The sequence below is a fragment of the Oculina patagonica genome, chromosome 2 (assembly GCF_052425735.1).
Source record: "Oculina patagonica isolate OP01 chromosome 2, crgOcupat, whole genome shotgun sequence".
NCBI lineage: Eukaryota > Metazoa > Cnidaria > Anthozoa > Scleractinia > Oculinidae > Oculina > Oculina patagonica.
Genome location: NC_135759.1, coordinates 32,241,835 through 32,263,160, shown reverse-complemented (window position 1 = coordinate 32,263,160; position 21,326 = coordinate 32,241,835). Strand labels below are relative to the sequence as shown.

General features: G+C 38.9%; 1 protein-coding gene across 1 annotated transcript; it reads left to right on the top strand.

Annotated features, from left to right (window-relative positions):
* The first annotated feature begins 589 nt into the window (after positions 1–589).
* LOC144644230 (sodium- and chloride-dependent betaine transporter-like) lies at positions 590–14,537 on the top strand. The gene is made up of 15 exons (XM_078503672.1): positions 590–1,008; positions 4,844–4,978; positions 5,299–5,449; positions 6,191–6,283; positions 6,747–6,879; positions 7,319–7,453; positions 7,875–7,978; positions 8,207–8,331; positions 8,672–8,784; positions 9,029–9,160; positions 9,659–9,758; positions 10,233–10,333; positions 10,791–10,964; positions 12,033–12,138; positions 12,579–14,537. The coding sequence occupies exons 1-14, from the start codon at positions 771–773 to the stop codon at positions 12,123–12,125; spliced, it is 1,827 nt and encodes a 608-aa protein (XP_078359798.1). The 5' UTR covers positions 590–770; the 3' UTR covers positions 12,126–12,138; positions 12,579–14,537.
* Positions 14,538–21,326: the final 6,789 nt, after the last annotated feature.

The window sequence follows — 21,326 nt, the reverse complement described above, 5'->3', positions numbered from 1 at the left end:
TGCATTTGATATTGGCGCGTATGCAATACCAAGGTTAAGGTTTATTGCCCGGCCGGGGTCTTCTAGGATCTTCTAGCCCTTCAAGTTTAAGCTAGTATTTTTTTCACGTACTCTTTTCACTTTTCATAAAAGTTCATTGACGATTTTGAATAATATGAATAATATGCAGATTGTTCTTAAGCCTGGTTCTCATATATCGTCCCGTCGTCTCTGTCGCTTCTGTCGTTCAGCTTGCTCCTCACCTCGCTGCCGCGGCGGCGCGGCGCCACCTTAAAGCTCTTCTTTCTTTGCCTTCTGTATTTGCATTATGATCATTTAATATGAAGTCAAACTAACAAATCATTTGCATTTGTACCTAAAGCTCTATGCATGAAAACAACGTACTGTCGGCGCTAACAAATCTGTTACACCTAGAAACATCAATTTTTTCTATTTTGTACAATTTCGAGTGCGTCTTTTGACGCCGGTTTCAAGAGTTCAAGTGTTGTGTTCTTCATGCACCCGGGGTTTAGTGTGCATTGTTTAAAGTATTAAGAGGTTTGATTGACAGTTCATTCAGGGGTCGTCCATCATTTGCATACTGTTTTCATTTGTGTGTGTGACTTTTCCGTAATTCGAGATTCGACTCGTGGTCAAAATATACAGTGAAATCACAACGTTGTTGGAGGTAGGTCACGAATCTAAAACTTCGCAAAACAGCAAGGTGTATTTTCACACCCGGAGAAACAACCAGCACAGGTTCAACCTCATCGATCGTCACCGCTTCTAGAATGACTGAAAAGGACATGAATGGCGTCTTTATGGACGGCGAGAAAGGAGGAGGTAGACCAGAAGACAGCCGCGCTGCGCTTGTCGAGCAGATGACGATAGAGGAGGATGGAGTCGTCATCGAGGATGACCGAGAGAAGTGGGGAAAGAAACTCGACTTTATGCTTTCGTGCATCGGGTACGCGGTGGGTCTGGGCAATGTTTGGAGGTTTCCTTATCTGTGCTACGAAAACGGCGGAGGTACGTAATGAACCGAGCAGTCAACTGCTGCTACTGAAAATAATCCATGCTATGTTTGAACGTGTCAGTAAATCGGTGTGCGTGATTTCACTTAGGTGTGTGTAGATTACATCCATAAATATGAGGGGCGAAACCCATAAAAATACGGCCGCACTTCAAAAAGCTTTCATCTGAATTTGCTTTGTTTCGCAAAGCTTCCAGCGCAATGCCTAATTTGCACACTGGATACAATCGAAATACGGCAAGTTGTTATCAAAACTTCTCGTCTTTATGGCAACCCTTGCAAAACGGTCAGAATGAAAATGAAATTGGGACGCTTGCGTCTAACTGGGCGAAAATTGTCAAGTAATTGACAATTTTGAACAATCAATCACTGGCAAACGCCGAAACAAACTGCCACGCTTCAGGGACCCCGACACTTACTGTACGGCGTCGTTGAAAATATCTAAATTTAAATAAACAGTCGTTGTATTATAATTCTATTATTCGAGAAACAATTCAAGCAGCTGAAAACACAATTGGCTTTTCTCGGTCCCATTCTGTTACAGGTATATTAATGAATGAATAACTTTTTTAAGAGTTGAATTTACATATTTCCTCTCTGGGTGACAGGGTTATCAGTGCAAATTAGAGTAGAAACGTGATCAAGCTGAACAAGGCGGCAGGAAAGGGTCGCAAATTAAAGCAGGCAGTGGCAAATCGCGTTTCGCTGCGGTGATCCGGGCAAATATACGCCCCCAGACTCTCATAGGACTCTGCATTCTGCTGATTCTGGGCCGGGGCTTATATTAAAATCCGAAGAAAAAGAAAATGTAGCCGATTGTAATGTTTCTTTGAACTCTAGCTTTCCCTTCAGTTACTTCAACTGAATTAATTTGTAGAAATAACTATCCGTTGATCGCTTTCTTTATAGTTTCTCGGCCAGTTTGTGTGTCACTGAAAACATGTAACGCTACTATTGACAGTTTTATTGACCCCGCTCAGTCACGGCAAAGGTGCATACACGTTCTTTCCATTCTTGAGCATCAAGTATTAAAAAAAACCTCGTGACAGCGGATGGTAATTTTGGCCCTTGCTCGTAGCTAAAGAAATGAAATATCGACTGCAGGACAGATTCCGATTGATTTGCAGAGTCTTTTTGTGAGTCTGCGCGGGTAGTCTGCGTGGAAGACAAGCACACGGTTGGACTGACGCCTCAGTAATTAATATAATGCGAGAGAACAATGTCCGACTGTTTGCGCACCGCTGTTGTTTTGATCCCTCCTCCCGCCCCCCTGTACACCACCTCCCCCAATAACTGAAAGGGATTACTGGATAAGAGAGCAATACAACAACAGGTCGAGCTTTTGCCATGCTTGACCGGGGGAGTTGAGAAGAAACAAATAAAATTGATGGGATCAGTGGAGATCGTTTCTTACTACTTTAATATGGGAAAGTGATATAAGAAATGCGATTTTTGTTGTTTCAAACTTTGGAAGAACAGTAATGGACACAAAATCTGTGACAGTAACCAGATTTTATCAAAAAGTCTTAGGGTCGACGGCTCAAATTTTCGATAAATCAGACTGAAACACGCAAACCAAATCCGATAACTGGCGTATCGTATTGATTACAAGCATTCGAAGCATCCCGCAAAAGACTTGAGTTGAGAGCGACCTGACGTATCATGATAACGACACGGAAAAAAATCAATTAGTTCAGTATTGTTTTACCTTGAAATCCGTAATAACAACTGACCAAAAGCCGAATGAAAAAAAATTGTCGAATTCTAAATAAACGCATACACTGCAAAATACCGTAAAAAGGGTGTTCTATAGCGTTTTATCGCTACGTAAAACAACTTGTTGTGTGTATATTAGTTATGGCCTAAAGTAAGGTCAAGGTGCTGTGGTATTACATGACACGAGACTGGCGCGATACCGGAATAACCCTTAAAACTTTCCTGGTTCTTAGTTTGTTTTTTTCTCTAAAAAGCATAAAACTTGTTGAAAAATTTATATTCATCATTCAGAACAATGTACTACCTTTATAATTAAAGTTCTAAAACGAACCTGAGAAAAGTATACTGACAGGGGGGGGGGGGGTGAATAGGGGTATGCAAATCCGCCGATCCGTCATAATTTAATGACCCAATCCGTCGATCCGTTAAAGGGTCTAACTTCGAATCCATTTATTTGTTGCCAGGATTTGTGAAAAAAAGCATCTGGAGTTGTTTTGTGTTAGCTAAGAAGCATCAACATTTTACATATTAACGATAAACTAAAAAAACTACCTCTATTAGAAATCGGTTGTTGATCCTACAATCCTCTGCGTGACATGCGGTAAGTCTTGCGAGTGACCAAAAAACAAAAAGAAAACAAACAAAGCATTCTGAGGATCGTTGAGATCCGCGATCTGAACTTTATTGCAAGCAAAATCCACAATCCGGGCCCACAAAATGGATGAAACCGCGATCCGCTTCAATTTCAGGATCCGCAAATTCGTTAAAAAATATGCTCTGAATCCGAAATCTGGGCAAAAATATTGTCAAAATCCGTCGATCCGTTTTCCTATTCACCCCCCTCTTGACAGGTTGTCACATCTGTTATTTTCTTCAGAGTTATTTGCCAGTGTTTCTTTTAAAATCAAGTTACTCTTGAGGTCGCTTCATTCGTTAAGCCCTGGCCAAACGGTAACGCAAATGAACGCAACTAGTCGCAAGTTTAACTTGCGTACAACCTGGCGTTGGCTGGCCAAACGGACACGCAAGGTTAATTGCAAGTGCACTCAAGTTTGCAAAAAGTCATTTAAAATGCTACGTTAACGTAAGTGCAAATTTGATCTCGACCAAAGTGAACGCAAGTCGACGCAAGTGCACGCAAGTCCTGGCCAAACGGAGACGCAAGTGGACGCATACTTTCAACTTGCGTCTACTTGCGTTGTCGTTTGTTCAGGGCTTTACACCTATATCCTTGGAGGGTAGCTACAATCAGGATTTGCTAACTTCTGTTAAATTTCATCACTTCTTTTGGAAGTTCATTATTTTTGCGGGATCGTCCCTTTCACAACTTTACGGTTTTGTAGCCTGTTGCTCTCTGGAGGCGGTGGGGGGGGGGGGGTTATTCCCATATATGCGCTATACAGTGTAGGGTATGTTTCAGTTAGGTTTTCGGTCCTTAGGGTAGGACCTTAGGGTATCGCTTTTGCTCCTTTTGGCATTGTGTTCCCGATGTGATCCTCAGATAGGGTACCTAAGTTCTATCAGCTAAAATAAACGCCCATCTAAATGAAAATGTATCTTAAAACTGTACTATCCATTGAAGTATTAGTAAAGCGATTTTAAAAAGATTTTTTTGCCGTGCGCTTTTAGCCGTTATTTGGGTCGTCACGGAACGCTTCTCTTCCCCTTGAATAGGGTGTCATTTTTCGGTTTTGTGCCTTAAAAAGGGTATCAATAGGCAATGAATTTTCTGGATGGATAATCTTTATTTTCACGCGGTTTTTCACGCGGTTAATTATCCTTACATAAGTACTAAAATTCTAATGATAAGCTATTATATAGAAAAAGCTGCTTTCCACGAATGCTGTGTTTTTGAGTACTTGTTTTAGTAAACCTTTAAATTGCCCAAGGGACTCTGCTTGTCTTACGTTAGAAGGAACTCCAAGACTGTTCCATACTCGCGCCGTTATAGGTAAAGCTACTTTTGTAATAGTAAGTGCGCGGTAATGGCACATTGAGTTCGTTCTTAATCCCTTAGGTTTCGATAGGTTGTACGCGTTTTCTCGTATTGTATTTTAGTTTCAGTTTTTTTTTTACCTGTTCAAGTCTATTAATCACATTGGTTTACTTTGGCAGCAACGTTTTTGATACCATACTTTATAATGCTTGCAATCAACGGACTTCCTCTGTTCTACATGGAACTTGCCGTTGGTCAGTATCTTAGCCTTGGAACCGTGGGAGCCTGGACAGCTATCTGTCCCTTGGCAAGAGGTAAGGGGTCGCACTGATTGGTTCCAACTGTATTCGATTATTTCAGCAAACACACTGCAAACAGGTTCAATTACGTATATACTTAAATTGGGATTGACAGTCTTCTTCGGCTAATCTTCGCAACTCTATCGAATTAAAAAACTGTATCTTGCCCTTTTCCATTTAGCCATGTGACGCCATAAAATCCATATGGCGGGTCGTGAATTTGTAGCAAGTTTTGCTGTTGTTGTTGGTGGTGGTGTTGGCACGGAATAAAATTTCTTTTAATTATTCTTTTAAAAATCCGTTTTTCTTTGTTGTTTTTTTTTTTTTTTTCTCAGGAATTGGATTTGGCATGATCATAGTTTCTTTTCTGGTGTCCATTTATTACAATATGATTATCGCCTGGTGTCTTCTGTACATGTTCCAGTCCTTCAGAAAGGATGTGCCATGGAAAACATGCGACAATGTATGGAACACCAAACTTTGCACGTAAGTATTGTAGACTAAGTTATGTCTTAAAAACATGTTCTTTAGAATTGATTTTTAGAGTTTGCACAACATCAGGAGTGTTTCCACATCACTTAGACTTTTCTAATTGAATTTCTTTTCTTTTTCTTGACTACTCCCCACTCATTCAGATCACTAGGTATGAGTGGATGATCTCCCCCTCTATAGTAGACACTCGGTGACACTACTGAAAATCCATAGATCTGATTGGTTCCCTCATTGCTGACTATTCACTTTTACAAACACAATCATGTGCGCGTTGTCAGTTCTTAAAAAAGAAAATTATTTTATCTATCTACCAATCTATCTACGTATTTATCTATCTGATTGTCTGTCTCTCCGTCTGTCCGTCGTTTATCTGTCTTTCTGTCCCTCCGTCTACCGGTCTATATGAATGGCTATCTACTTGTCCTTATGTCTGATAAATAAAGAAAGGTGGAAAATTTTGTGAAATTTTAAACCTTAATGTGCTAAACCAGGATTTTTCCGGGATTTGGAGGAATGGCCATTTGACCACTTATGTCGTTACCAATTTACACGTCAGCAGAGCTTATCGAAAAAACGGTCATCAGTTTTTGGTGTAAAATTGGTGTAATTTCAGCTTAAGGGTTAATCTCCCGCCCGGTGTATAAGAAGACATGGGTTCGGATCCCGTCTGGGGATCAGATTTTTTTCTTAGTCCCACGCTCGTGACTCGTCTTTGTTTGCTTGATAATTTTTCAGCGTAACACGAACCAACGCATCGGCAGTCAATTGTACCGCACTGGGCGCTGCTGCCGGATGTAAGAGTACCAACCCGTCTGAGGAGTTTTTCGAGTAAGTATTATTAATCGTCTGTTGTATTTCTCTGTCTTAGCCTGTTCGCTTGTTTGTTTGTTTGCTTGCTTGCTTGTTTGATTGTTTGTTTGTTTGTTTTGTTTGTCTTGGTTTAAAAGGCTCAGTAAACTATGTAACACGTGCGGCAATATCATTGTGCATTCCGAAAACTTCAAGCAGTTTATGCCCTCTTGTTTCTTTTTATCCTGTCGTGCCATTCACAAAAGGAAAATGTATGAAGCAAGGACCGATTAACTCGCAAATAAACATTTTTTTCTTGACGGCAACAATTAGGAATTTCGCATAAAGGATATTAAGTTTAACTTTTTTCCACATTGCATTGACTCACTTGGCTAACTTTGTCGTCACTGGTAAATTTATCTTAAGAATTTGTTGAAAGTTTGTCTTGAATGTGTGACTCAGTGACCTATTTTAAACTGTTAATCACATCTTTTTTTAACAGCCACCACATACTGAAAATATCCGGAGGTATAGGTGAAATGGGTGATGTGAGTTGGCAAATTGTACTTTGTCTGGTTCTTTCTTGGGTCATAGTTTACCTGTGTCTCATAAAAGGAGTGGCTTCGTCCGGAAAAGTAAGTCAAGGCACCGCAGTCCAGACACTGTCTCTGTATTTTACCTCAAATATACGTCAGTGCAGTTCGCTTCAGTCTCTTCCAATTTTGAGCACCGGGTCCATTCTTTAAACCTTTTTTTAAGAATTCTTAATAGATTGTCAGACCAATTTTGCACGTAGCATATTACCTAATTCGCGTATCTAAATCGCTTATATTAATCACTTAAGGACACTTTATATAGAAAAAACAGATATTGTAAATAGAGCCGCGGAAACTTGTTAAAAATGCCAACTGGTTGGAAGCTGACCACTTCGCTATTAACAAGAAGTGGAATAATTGAATTCGGAACCGCTGAACACAAATCCATGTAATGAACCAGGGGGCTTCACAAGCGCCCTAACCACTAGGCCACGCTGTCTTTTTAACTGTGTGAAGGATGAATCACTTTATTTTGCAGGTTGTGTACTTTACTGCTACTTTTCCGTACGTCGTTCTGTTTATCCTGATGATTCGTGGTGCCACCCTAGACGGCTCGTTAGATGGAGTGTTATTTTACCTTAACCCAGATATTCAGAAGCTTAAAGATCCCCAGGTACAAGACTTTAAAAATTAATTTTTCAAATTCTTTTCGTAAACATTTTTCTGCAACAGACCAAGGGGAAAGTTGGTGTTCGCCAAAGATTCTAAAAAACGTCTGCAGGGCAACCGGAAACCCAACGGGCAATTCAAACGAACACTTACTTGCGTAGTCGGCGTTCAAATGATGAGGGATAAGGGGAGTTTTAGCACGAGGCACGAGCGCGAGGAGCCTCCAATAAAATTCACTTAACTATTCCTTCAGAATATTTGGGTGTCTGACCAGAAAACTTGAGATTTAGGTGAGGAACGTTTTTCGGTATTTCGTGCATGCATTCAGGTATCAATTCTAAAATGTTGTCTAAAGATTAAGGTTTGGAGAGTAAAAAACTTTCCGTTTTTGTTCACATCTAACGTTAACGTGTGTTTGTTTAAAGGTTTGGGTCCGAGCTGCGTCGCAGATCTTTTACTCCCTTGGAGTAGGATTTGGATCATTGATTACCTTCGGAAGCTACAACAAGTTCAACAACAATTGCGAAAAGTAAGACTGCATGAGTATCAACTCTGTTTTTCGAGACAATGTCGAGAGGCCATCCCTTTCTCCACCCCACGCGTCTTGTTGGGCAATCGGCTTGAAAACAAATAAGGTTGTTACGACTAACACTAGCCTGAAAATTGTTTATCTTCTAATCACAAGCCTGTTAACACTAATAATCTCACTACACCATATATAGGCAGATTTAATATCTACATTTTTTGTCATCAACAGAGACGCCATCATAGTAAGTTTCATAAACTGTGGCACAAGTTTCTTCGCGGGGTTTGTTGTGTTCAGTGTGTTAGGCTTTATGGCCAAGACACTTCAGGTTCCAGTCGGAGAAGTGGTTACATCGGGTAAGCTCTTAGTCTTCGGATTTGCAAAATTTCTTCTTTCTATGCAAGGAAATTAAGCAGTTATAATCAGTGACTGCAAAGTAGGTCTCCTCTAATAGCTACAGTGTATGCTGACTGTCATTAGCTAATTTGAACCCCTTCCAAGTACAATTTTTTTGACAATTTGAAATAATTCTCAAGGGTAGCATCACGTGGTCTACAATGGGACAACAAACAAACGAAGCTAAAGAGGTCTATTCTATCAGCCTTAAGTGACCACGACTTAAGAATTAGAAGCGTTATCTCAAGCGTTTTTCATTTGCAAATTTTTTGACTGTCTTTCTTTTCCAATATGTATTAGGTCCTGGTCTTGCCTTTGTGGGTTACCCAGAAGCCATTTCACAGATGCCTCTAAGCACCTTGTGGGCTATTTTGTTCTTTTTCATGCTGCTAACTCTTGGGTTGGACAGTCAGGTAAATTTATCACTTTAATTTACTAGTACGGTTGTTTTTTGTTTCTTTTCTTTTGTTTTTTGCTTATTTTTTGTTTGTAAGTTTGTTCGGACGCTCGGTCGTTTGCTCGTTCGTTCATTCGTTCGCGATTGATCAAGTGATCGATCGCGATTGATTGATTGATTGATTGATTGATTGATTGATTGGAAATGAAAAAGAAAACTCATATCTCTTGGTTAAACGTGTACGTTTTATCTATTCACAGTTTGCTATGGTGGAGTGTGTCGTAACAGGTCTTTCAGATGAGTATCCCAAATACCTCCGACGCTACAAGCCTTTCTTTCTTGTCGGTGCTTGCATTGTAATGTTCCTCCTCGCAATCCCCATGTGTGCTCAGGTAGGAGCCAGTCACCTGTTACAGTGGTTATAAAGATTGAGCTATTACGTTCTTTTTCTTTTTTCGTCCCGTGGTATCTATATACTACAAAAATCCAAGTGAAGCATAACACTGACTACCACTCTAACAAAATAACAGTCCAGAAATTCAGTTTGGGAGCACTCCTAGGCTCGTCATACTGAACGTGTCTAACAACGGCCGAGGAAACAATAATTCATTAATTTCCAATGTCGTTTATTTGTTGGTTGTATTGTTGTTTTCTTTTGGGGGATAAGCACTTCAACCTACAAAAGATGCCATCTTGATACCCTCCCAAAACCATTCAGCAGAACTCCTTACGCCTAAAGCTTGTGAGGTCCAGTTTTTCTGAGCTCTTTGGACTTAGGAAAAGGGCGAAGCTGTTAATCAATCATGACAAGTTCTGCTGGGTGATGTTGTGTTTTATGGCGCGTTTAACAGACTGTACTTATGCTTGTTTGTTTGTTCGTTTGTTGTCAGGGAGGCATGTACATATTCAACCTATTCGACATTCAATCAGGTGGCATCTCACTTCTTTTCATTGGATTTTGTGAAGCGGCCGTCATTGGCTGGGGAGTTGGTGAGTTCTCTTTATGAAAAGAAGTTTTTACCCGGTTAGTCTCAAACTAAAGGGGCGATTCGCGTACCCAGCCTTTTGCAAGGGAGGTTCCACCTCTTCTCAAGTTTAATTATCCAGCAATTCAGAAGGCATGCGCATGCCACGTGTAGAAAAGGGGGGTCGGGAATCACTGAAACCCTCTCATAAAGTTTTTTCACTGCTAGGTTCTTTTTTAATTTGGTAGTTATTAGCAGGATTTTATGAGTTGCGAATATTTCGTTATTATCGTCATCTTTGTAAGTTGTAATTGGAATGTGATAGTTTAGACTCATGCAGGTGAACCGGAGAATGTTGCACGTCAGTAATGTAACAGCGACTTACGGTCTCCTATATCTCCTTAATCAATCGCTCTTGTTTTAAAGTTGTATTTTGTCTTCTGTGCTCAGCTGCTTTCATCTCTTGAATGAATTGCTTTTGTCTTATTGTCGTTTTCAGGCACTGAGACACTTGCTGACATGATTGAAAAGATGATTGGCAAGCGCCCAAATATCTTTTTCCTCATTTGTTGGAAATACATATCGCCACTCGCAACTCTGGTACGTTTCATTTATTTCCCACATAATTTCAGTCATCACAGGAGCTGTAATATTGACTACAGTAAAAACCCGCGACTAAGAACTTAATTATTCTAGGTTAGCCTAAACAGGTTCGTACATAAATGGTAGTTAACACAAGTTTAAGCTTTCTAGGTTCTTAAGAGGTTATTATTTTCTGAAGAAAAAATTACATTGTTGCTAATAGAACTTTAAGTGGTATTAGTTCCCATTCCTCGTATAAAATTTGAACATATATAAAACAAAAGTGTTTATGTAAAAATGAAGTTCTAATCATTCAAAATGGAACATAAAATTCATGCACGGTAATGCATACTTTGTCCAAACTTATTTTCCCAGAAGTAAACATTTGTATTCAATTTTAGAAAATAAGAACCTGTTTCCAAATGTTAGGTCCTTACTCGCGTGTTTTTACTGTCTTTTCTGTCCTTCCTGGTAGGTAATCATTCTGGCGAGCTTGGCTCAGTGGGCCGGCATATCATACAACAAAATTGAGTACCCTCCCTGGGCCGAATTCATTGGATGGATGCTTGCACTTGCTTCTATGATAATGGTCCCAACATTTGCAATTATCCAGTACTTCTACACCTCCAAAGGATCCACGGTGGCTGACGTAAGTTTTCGATATTTTTTGTCGGTGTATTAACAGCAAAAGTCATTTTTATCTTTGTGACTGAATCGTGTAAGAGCAATTATGAGTGAGATGTAAGCTTGCTAAAAGAAATATGGCTCACAAGTATTTCAATCTTACGCAACCACGTTGTACATATAGTTGAGGAAACGTCGACCTTAAAGATGATTTCCAGTCCGTACTGCGCAATCTCCGCCTGCAATGTTTGTGAGTCTCACAAACAGAAGAATGTTTACTAGCAAAAATAAAAATTCCGGGACAAAACTTACCTTTTTCTTCATTATTAACGCCAGATATCCTTGCAAAACAATAATAACGAGTAAAAGAAGCTCGACGGTATTTCAAACGGACGTTTTAGCTCATCGTGAATTCTTGAACGAAACGATCCGTATTGGCGAACTAAGAAACTTCATGTACGCTATCAACGAAGTGTAACGTTTCAAAAGGGTCTGAATGGGGTTAACCGACTACCGACAAAAGGCGAAAAATATAACCGACAAACGACAAAATAATTAAATTTTAACTGACTACCGACATGAGGACCCTCCAATTCATACCCGACTAGCGACAAAGCGCGAAAAATATAACCGACAAACGACAACGTAATAAAATTTTAACTGACTACCGACATGTGGACCCCTCCCATTCAGACCCTCTTTCAACGAATTCAAAACAAAAATGAAAACAAACCCTGAGTCTGCGCAGTACGGACTGGAAATCAGCTTCAAGGGAGCTATGTCACGAACGGTGCAACGCGAAAAAATTTGGCAATTTAAAAATAAAAATTAGTACATTAGAAAAATAACTAAAAGAATCGTGATATAGCTCCTTTAATCAAGGCAAACTGTTATAGAGAGCCTGGGAAAGACAAGCTGTTATAGACAGCCTGGGAATTTACAATCATTTTTTATTTGAAAATGGCTAGAACCTCGCAATGATTCTACTTTAGCCATAATTCTTTTTACAGGTGCAATGTAAATACTACCTAACTAAGACATGCATCATTATTATCATCATTATTCTCTAAGCTTTTGTATTGTTCCATGGCAGAGACTGAGGTCATTGCTGGTACCCGATGAGAACGCGTTTAACGAGGTTGAAGAAAGAGAAGGAATTTCTCGCAAGAAGCTGGTCATCAAGTAAACCCGATCATCAGGTAGAATTTTTTTTTTTACTTTTTTATACCAAGGGCATATTACCGGCTGCATTGTTGAAGTCTAAATATCTCCCCGTCCCGCCTCACAGCGAAAAATTCTCGTTTTATCATTTTACTGTGAATTTATTTGTATCAAATTTCGATAGTAACAATCGCCTTGACTTCCTTTGGATCACAACTTTCGCTAAAGTGCTACTTATAGCTATATCCTGTGCCTTTTGTGGGTCCATACATCTTATATGTTTTAGATAAACATTGCAGAAGTAATCCAGAGTTAAGAATGACATATTTTGACGAAAAGAATTTATTTTACATCAGATATTGTCTTCGGTTACGTAGGTTGTTGTTGTTGTTGTTGTTGTTGGTCCTGGGGCCTGTTTTATTTTGGTTATTGGCGTTGATTACTTCGTACTCAAACTGTTTTTTTGTTTATTCTTTAGCATGCATCTCTTCGGATTCTGTACACTTGTAATATAAAGTGAGTGGACTTCCTGTAATAAATGGCCGATTTTTGCTGATGAGCTCAAGACAATGGAACTGAAGTCCCTCCATCCAAGTAAACTGTTTGAAAAAACAACAGGGTAACTTTTATACTATTTCTGTGAAAGACACTGTTAGATGCAAACAGCAGTTATCATTCTGCTACTGTTCTGTTTTTGTCTTGAAACGAGACAGTTTTCTCACTTTATTGGGATAACGCTATATTTTATCACGTTATATTTTATTTCAGAGCGGATTTTTTTTTCTTAAACAGACGTGTTAATAATAACTGATCTATAAATTCCAATTGTATCCATAAGACCTCGTAGTACTTATGATATTTGGAAACATAATGATGGAAAGTTAACGATTTCAAGAATATTGTCGACTAAACAATTATTGAATGAGGTTAAGTACAATGGCGAGAATACAAGCTTTTATTATTTGATGATATCGTGTCTGAGACATTGATAACTTCTTTATTATGATTATTGTAACATCATAATTATAAACATCATATCATATTCATCATTATTATTATAAACTTCGTACATTAGTTATTTTATATTAATCAAAGCTATAACAAAATTCTTGAATCTGATTGGTTATCAGCAGGTTTGATTTGAGCACTAACAGGGTAGTTTACGCGTCATTCCCCTGCGATTGGACAGTTTTTACGCGCACTTTAATGGAACCGTTAATAAACAAAAACGACTGTTTTGTCCTTTGCCGTATTTTTATTCTCCAAATGTTAACAAATGTTTTTTCCTCAAATTTTGTTATAGTTATGATGAATTAGTAACACCAGTTTGCCTCAAGTAATTAACAAAATCAGACGACCTCGAAAGGGCGTCTGATTTGTTAATCACGAGTATGATCACAGGCAATATTTTACTCCGCTTAGCCATGTTACCATTATTATCAGCTCTATTATTCATCTTGCTTAAGTTATTGAAAATCATTATTATTTTTGATTTTTAAACGAATTGCTTGCATTTTTACGTCAAGGAACTGCATGTGGACATGCAGTAATATTTTTATCCTATTTCTGGTGTGATAATTGGTTGTATGACATTTTGCCAAAGCGTGTTTATTGAAAGCCCTGATAACAGGCCATATATGATAGCGGTTTGTAGTTCTATTTTCCACCCGAAACGGGCATGAAATGTTAGAGTCATTCCTTTTATAATAGAATTTGTTTTTGTTTTTTCTTAATGGAGTGGTATTCTCCTATTATCTGTAGGATCAAAACTAACGCATAACCAATAACCTTTCCCTTTACTGGTTTGGTTTTTATTTTTATCGATGTATCTTAATGCCCTTTTTACTCTTTTGCAATAATCTCGTCGTTATTGAATGCAACTTGTAGCAAAATAGTTGACTTTTGTAGTTAATTTTCGTTTAGATATCAATGAAAAATGAAAACAATGGTATTTTCATCAGTCGTGGAAAATGAACTTTTGTTAACACTTAAATTCGACGGACGCATTGTAATAGCTTTTAATGAATTGCGGAAATAAATAATTCAAGTGCTTTCAAGTATGCTTTATTTGTAGTGCTTAAGAGCGGTGTTCAAATGAATTTCAGCAACCTTAATGTCAGATAATCACCGCCATTGCTGCATCGAGTTATATACAAAACCTATTAAAACGTGGAGACCAAAACTGTTTGCTTCTGCAGCCGATTGATTGATGACATTTATTTGTATTTACATGTTGAGCACGCCGTAAGGTTTACTTGACTAACATCAGGCGACGTAAAGCCAATCCATAATTAATTTTGAAACTCATTTGAAAACCGCTATAATTACGTGTCAATTTAGTTCCTAAAGTAAGGTTATCTTGAATCTTGTATTAGGGGCTCTGTATTTACATTTTTATTGAATAAAATGAACTTTGTTTTTGGGCAAAAACAAATAATGTTGCCTTATTACTGCCACTCATGTCTAATGATTATAGCACAACCACTAACAGAATCATCCCAGTGATTCCAACGCTTATCTTGGTTTATTACCTGAACAATACTCAACAGACATTGACCAATCAGAGCGCGCAGCATCTTTGCCGGATATTATAAAATTTTATTTAAAAATTAAAGCCTTGGGGTGACACGCCCTGAGCTGTATCTTAAAAAAGTGCTAAGATTCGGGGTATCATGGGAAGGGAAGAAGAAGAGACCACAATCATCATCATTATCATCCTCATTTTTTTTTTTTTTCATCTTTCCATCTGGCTCGAGTTTAGATAGAAATGTTGAAGTACATTCATTTGGTATTCAGTGAAACTGTAAACTAATGAATCAGCCAGTTTTGAAGGGTATAACCTAAATTTCCATGTTTTCGAGAAGTTGTTGCTCTTCGTGAAGAATATTTTAGGCAAAGAGAAATTCTTGCTGGCTATGGTTTCCCATGTTTGATCTAGATCAAACATTTTTATCCAACATTTTGCTTCACGCGCAAATGTTTGATCGTGTAGCCACCTCTGCAAACAAAGCAAGCTAAAGCGGGAAAAAGCAACCAATCAGAAACCGAATCTCCCGGGGGGGGGGGGGTACCCAAAAAAGTTTTGAATGGGGAGGCTCCGCCCCATACTCTTACCCCTTACCCTTTTATAAACCATTTTGCCAGAAATTGTACCCCGTTTGTATACCTTTTAATGAAAAAAGGTACCCCTTTGATATACCTGAAAGTCATGGTATAGACTTAAAAACATGACGTTTTCTTGTCATTTTCAAGTAGCGCTTAATAAATTGAAATAATACAGCTATAAATTGCATCTGTTCGAAATATTTTAATTAAAGGACCTTTCAAAAAACCTAAAAGAAAGATTTCCATACCCTTTCGTATACCTAAACTTGTGAAGTCCCTACCCTTTTATATACCTGAAGCCTGAAAAAGGTACCCGGGCGGAGCCTCCCCGTATAGGCCATTATTGGGAGTACGCCCACCCCCCCCCCCCCCCCCCGCCCCCCGGGCCGAATCTATGTGACGTCGCGCCAAAATTTCAGCGGTAATACACACAAAGCGTTATGTGAGCTCACTTTGGTAGATGTATGATCAAACATCGTTTGCCGTTTAGCCGCTCCTTTTTTCGACTATTTTGCTTGTTTACAAGCAAATAGGAGATTAGGAGTGATGTGGGCAAAATTTGGAACATTCTTGTCTACTCTCAAGGGACTTTTTTAATTTCTCAAGGGACTGTTTCAATTTCTCAAGGGAGTTCTTTCCGCTTAGTGGGCGATGAAAGGGTCTCTTATTATTATTGCGTCAACACTTTCGATCTCGTGTTAAAGACGTGACTTGTCACATATTCCGCTGTAGGTGATGAAAGGGTCTCTCATTAGTATTGCGTAAACAATTGCGATCTCGTGTTAAAAACGTGACTTGTCACATGTATAAACGTTATATAACAGTTATTTTTATGCGTGAGTATCTCAAATGAGATATGACACAACTAATCGAGAATGTGAGTGGTTTACTCGTGTTTAGCGAGACTAACGCAATCGATTGTCGCGAATGTGAAAGACTTGTAAAAGTACAAATTTGCATTCTTAATCGTTTTAGGTTAAATATTAGCGCTCCTTTAGTGTGTTAGACGCTTGTACCAGTCCAAACTTGCGTTCTTACGTTCTTGGTTACATATTAGCGTCGCTTTAGTCTGTGAAAGACTTATACATTGCCTTCAAGTGTTGGCTGACGCTTTGTTCACCCACACCGAAAAGAACTCCCTTGAATTGAGAACGCGAATGATTATTTACTCGTGATTAGCGTGACTAACGCAATCGATTGTCGCGAAAACAAATCCTTTAGGTTAAATATTAGCGCGACTTAAAGGGTATCTCATTAGTATTGCGTCAACACTTGCATTGCTATCTCGTGTTAAAAACGTGACTTGTCACATGTATAAACGTTATATAACAATTATTTTTATGCGTGAGTATCTCAAATCCGATATGACACAACTAAGGATTTGTTTTCGCGACAATCAATTGCGTTAGTCACGCTTAACACGAGTGAATAATCATTTATTCGCGTTCTCAATTCAAGGGATTTCTTTTCGGTGTGGGTGAACAATGCGTCAGTCAACACTTGAAGGCAACGTATAAGTCGCGCTAATATTTAACCTAAAGGATTTGTTTTCGCGACACTCGATTGCGTTAGTCACGCTAAACAAGAGTAAATAATCATTCGCGTTCTCAATTCAAGGGATTTCTTTTCGGTGTGGGTGAACAAAGCGTCAGCCAACACTTGAAGGCAATGTATAAGTCTTTCACAGACTAAAGCGACGCTAATATGTAACCAAGAACGTAAGAACGCAAGTTTGGACTGGTACAAGCGTCTAACACACTAAAGGAGCGCTAATATTTAACCTAAAACGATTAAGAATGCAAATTTGTACTTTTACAAGTCTTTCACATTCGCGACAATCGATTGCGTTAGTCTCGCTAAACACGAGTAAATAATCATTTATTCGCGTTCTTCTTACACCGAGGATGAGGCAACATGCTTGTCCCAACTTTCAAGAAACCCTTTTCAGCGATAATATTTATTTATTTTAAAATTCCGCCGTAGCACGGAAAAATGAATGTTTCGCACATTTTATCGGGCAAAAGACGAGAAAAATACGCATAAGACTCACATTACGAGCTGATCGGATGGTTTTTAAAATTTGATTTCTGCAAAGGCTGATTTTGTGTGAGGCTCAGGTCAGTCACATTTAAAGGTCGTAGTTTTCGTCACTGGCACGATCGTCTGGCGTCTTTGGTGGTGTGATGTAATCACAGGCCGCCCAAGCGCACTATGTGAATTATTCATAAAGTTTTAGCGAACGTGACCCTTGCCTTTGAGCGGTGTTGTGTTACAAAGATGCGATTTATAAGGGTTTGTATGGGAACTCAACGATTTTCTTTCAAAAAGAATAATATGTAATGTTTCGCTAATAAAATCGACTAACCTTATTGCCTTGTTGTATTCTTTGTTGTTTGTCCGCTGCTCAGGCCATTTTGAAGCGTTTTCGGTGAGTTAGCGCTGGCTGGTGGTGTTCCACTTTTAACGAAGTGTTAAAAAAGTGCTAAAACTTTATGAATAATTCACATAGTGCGCTTGGGCCGCCTGTGATGTAATACTCTTCGACACCACTGGTGATAGATCACGCTCTTACCGAATCCGATCGGAAGCACCGCCAAATTATCTTTTCTTTCACAAACTATTCGTCGAATACACTCCCGACACAATCGCTTGCGTTAGTCTCGCTAAACACGAGTAAATAATCATTTATTCGCGTTCTCAATTCTAGGGATTTCTTTTCGGTGTGGGCCGGGGGTGTGGGTATATATGAAGAATGTATTGAACCGCTGAACTGTTTGTTTGCTTTAGTAGGCCGGAATAAGCGTATACGCGACACGAGTACTACAGTATATTCAATGTGTTTTCGATTGGGTTTTCTTTGGCTCCTTAATTTGCGGTTGAGTTTTGTAAACAGCGCGTTGTTGACTTCTAGGTTTCAGTTTTAATTTAGAATGTGATGTGGAAGTGTAAAGTATTCAGGTAAGCTAAGTTATTTTCAAGACTTCCACTCCTAAACAACATGAAAAGCGTCTTTCACCCTTTAGCAAAACACTACTCCATACCACAATTGACAGCCAACAGATAGACCATAGCAAAATAGTCGTAGTCTCATAGAGACCTTTGATTGTGTGCTACAAACACGATGTTGGACGAAAATGTTTGATCGTTTAGCCGGGGCTTTAAATAAAACCTTACGAATTTAGCTCGCAGGTCGAAAAGCTGGTTTACTACTGGACTACAAGTAGAGCGAAGTGCTCTGAAACATTCGCTGTTCGCTTGCAGTCTAGCTCACTACGGAACTTGAAAATATTTTTTTTCCAAATCACTCAAAAATAAGTCACATTAATTAAGGGCCCACTGACGTATATATTTGGACCCGTTGCTAGGGACATTCACGGTTATATAGTTTTAGCAATTTTTCTTGTTTAGTTATGGTTAAATCTTTTACTCAGTCCTTAACGTGAATATGACGTCATCGGGCCACGCCCATGATCACGTGACCAATAAAGAAAAAGTCTAACATTTTTAATTTTTTTCCATGTTATCAGAAAATCATTCATGGTGTCATGATCTTTATTTGTTTTTGTATCTTGGTAAGTATGGGTTTCATTTCATTATGGAAAATAATTTTTTAGAGAGATTTAAAATATTGATTTGTCCATAAAATTTTTATTAAAAATGATTTAAGCAAATGAATACTTAGTTATGTTCCCGACCCAGGTCGGAAAAATATAACGTCGAAAAAAAGTGAATCAAATTAAATACTGCCAAGTATTTAGATTTTTCTGCAAACCGGAAATCATTTTGTTAACGCATGCGTAATTCATCTGACAAGAGAACAGTGCGCGCGCTAGTTGTACGCGTACGCTTTTGAGATTATTTGCATGTGTAAAAAAACTGCTTTTCCTGGTTCAATTTAATCTGACTGATTCTCAGATGTGAAGTCAGCTATTAGTCAGGAAGTTTTTCGGTAGTTCTTATTGTTTCATCTTATTTGGCGAGTTTGAAGAAGTGCTCGAAAGGAAATTTTTTTTGCACATCTGGCGCGTACAGATAGCGTGAGTAACCCGTACACGCAATACAGCGCGCGCTCTTTTAGCACCTTAGCAACGCGCGAGAAATCCGTCAGTGGGCCCTTAACCCTTTACGTTTCTCTGGACATCGCCACTCTCAGGGGTATCCAAGCTCGTCAGCACCATTCTTGGCCAACCTGGCCACTCTCTATCCACGACATCCTTTTTTTTCCTTCCTTAGACTTTATAAGAACCTCATCGCCAGGTAGGTTGAGTCTGCGTTCGAGCCTTGTGGTCCATCAGGTTTATCCCGGTTTCCCTAACATTAAGACACTAGGAGTATTTCTACTCCCCCTGGATGGGATGCTTGTCCATGGCAGGATTTCCCCCAGCATTAAATTTGCAGGTTCCCATATATACTCCTGGGTGGAGAAAGGCACTATGAGAGTAAAGTGTCTTGCCCAAGAACACAACACAGTGCCCAAGCCAGGGCTCAAACCTGGACAGCTCGAGCCGAAGTCTAGCGCACTAACCATTAGACCATCTCGCCTCCCATATAAGAACCTCGACTCAGTTGGAACTTTTTTGGAAAAAATTAGTTTTGTTTAATCTCGTTATCTGTCTTTCACTGTTTTCTATTTTATTGATAGATTTTTTTTTTCGTGTGACAGCCAAAATGCAGGGACTGAACCTCCAACAGGGGAATACGTACAAAGGGTCTATTGATAGTCCGTTTAACTTCTATTTTTCATGGGCAGTTCAATTTACCTGGCCAAAAATACGTAATTAACGTAAAAAATACTATAAAAAACATTAAAAATGAATTTTCGAAGGTCTTTTTTTTTTTAAATCGAGAAAATTAAGTCCCGCGAAAATAAGGAACAATAAGGTAGTTATTTAGTTATTATTCATTGGGCATATTCTCTGCTTTTATACCTTTACTTTGACGTGTATTTAGTCATACTGGGCTTCAGGTTTTCCGAAAAGGTAGCTCAAATAGTTAGCAAATTTTATTTCCCATTCACGAGCTATTTTGATTAGATCAATCTGTGATCTGCTTGTGTTCTCAGTGCCTTTTAGCTTCTTTGCTTTGCATTTTACTTATTCTGACAATCAGAATGCGGAAGTGTCGACTGCAAATAGAACTCGTCTTCACGCAGGCTTCGCCTCGCAATTATTCGGCGCTTCTGCTTGCTTACTTGAAGGAAGATGACAAGGGGAATTGTTTTGTAGTCTCGAGGACGTTTTGGTTGTATCTTTTTCTTCCTTTCCATTTCCTCATTTCGTTCGATTGGCGTGTACAAGAAAATGTCTGATAAAATTACAGCGAGTCAGTGCCATTGGCAAACAAGTTTCCCGCTCCCTCGCACGTGAGGTACGCGGGTTCCCAATCAGCATTAAAGGAAGTAAAAAATAAATAAAGTTGAGGTAGAGATAACCGGTGACCGAAATCTAATTAATTATTCTAATCGCACCCTTCTAAACGTGACTCGATAATCAGCTACAAAGGACGTCGACTGAAAAGGAACAAAAAATATATGCTATAAAATATAATCTAGAAAGGACAAGGGACCGTCGTACAAACCCTTAACCCTGGATGAACGGAAGATATCTAAAATTAAGACTAGTTGAGCTCAAGAAAAGAAATGAATCAATCAAAATTTATTGGTTATTTTTTTCGATCAGATGAGTTAATCACTCCAAAGTTTATGCAAGCCCGTTGGTTACATTGGACAGACAACCTGTAAGTCAAGCTGCGAGAAGCCGGGCGCATAGCGAGAGTTATTTACCGGGCAAGACATGACAGTGTGTTCAGCGATTGCCCAGGAGACGTGAGCTGAACAGCTAAACTTCCTATCGGACTGAACGTTTGTGGAAAATAAAGTTAATGTTGCAAAATGCTCCTCACCTATTTCAGTCGAACTTACACTGATCAAATGCAGTTCTTTCATCTGAATTTAGCAAAATAAACTTAATTATCAAGCTAAGTACGTTTTAAAATGGATTTCGGGATAAACTCTTGCAGACACGTTCTTTCAAAGTTTCAAACAATTCTTTTATTCAGGGCGACGAATTGTTGTTTTCGTGAAGTCAATAAATTATGCTTATCGACATCGACCGACGTGACC

What these genes read in the sequence shown, in the direction of transcription:
- LOC144644230 (XM_078503672.1), top strand. Translation starts at nt 771, where the DNA reads ATGACTGAAAAGGACATGAATGGCGTCTTTATGGACGGCGAGAAAGGA. An exon ending in CTCTTGGGTTGGACAGTCAG is followed by an intron (nt 8,785 to 9,028) that starts GTAAATTTATCA and finishes ATCTATTCACAG; the next exon opens with TTTGCTATGGTGGAGTGTGT. An exon ending in AAGGATCCACGGTGGCTGAC is followed by an intron (nt 10,965 to 12,032) that starts GTAAGTTTTCGA and finishes GTTCCATGGCAG; the next exon opens with AGACTGAGGTCATTGCTGGT.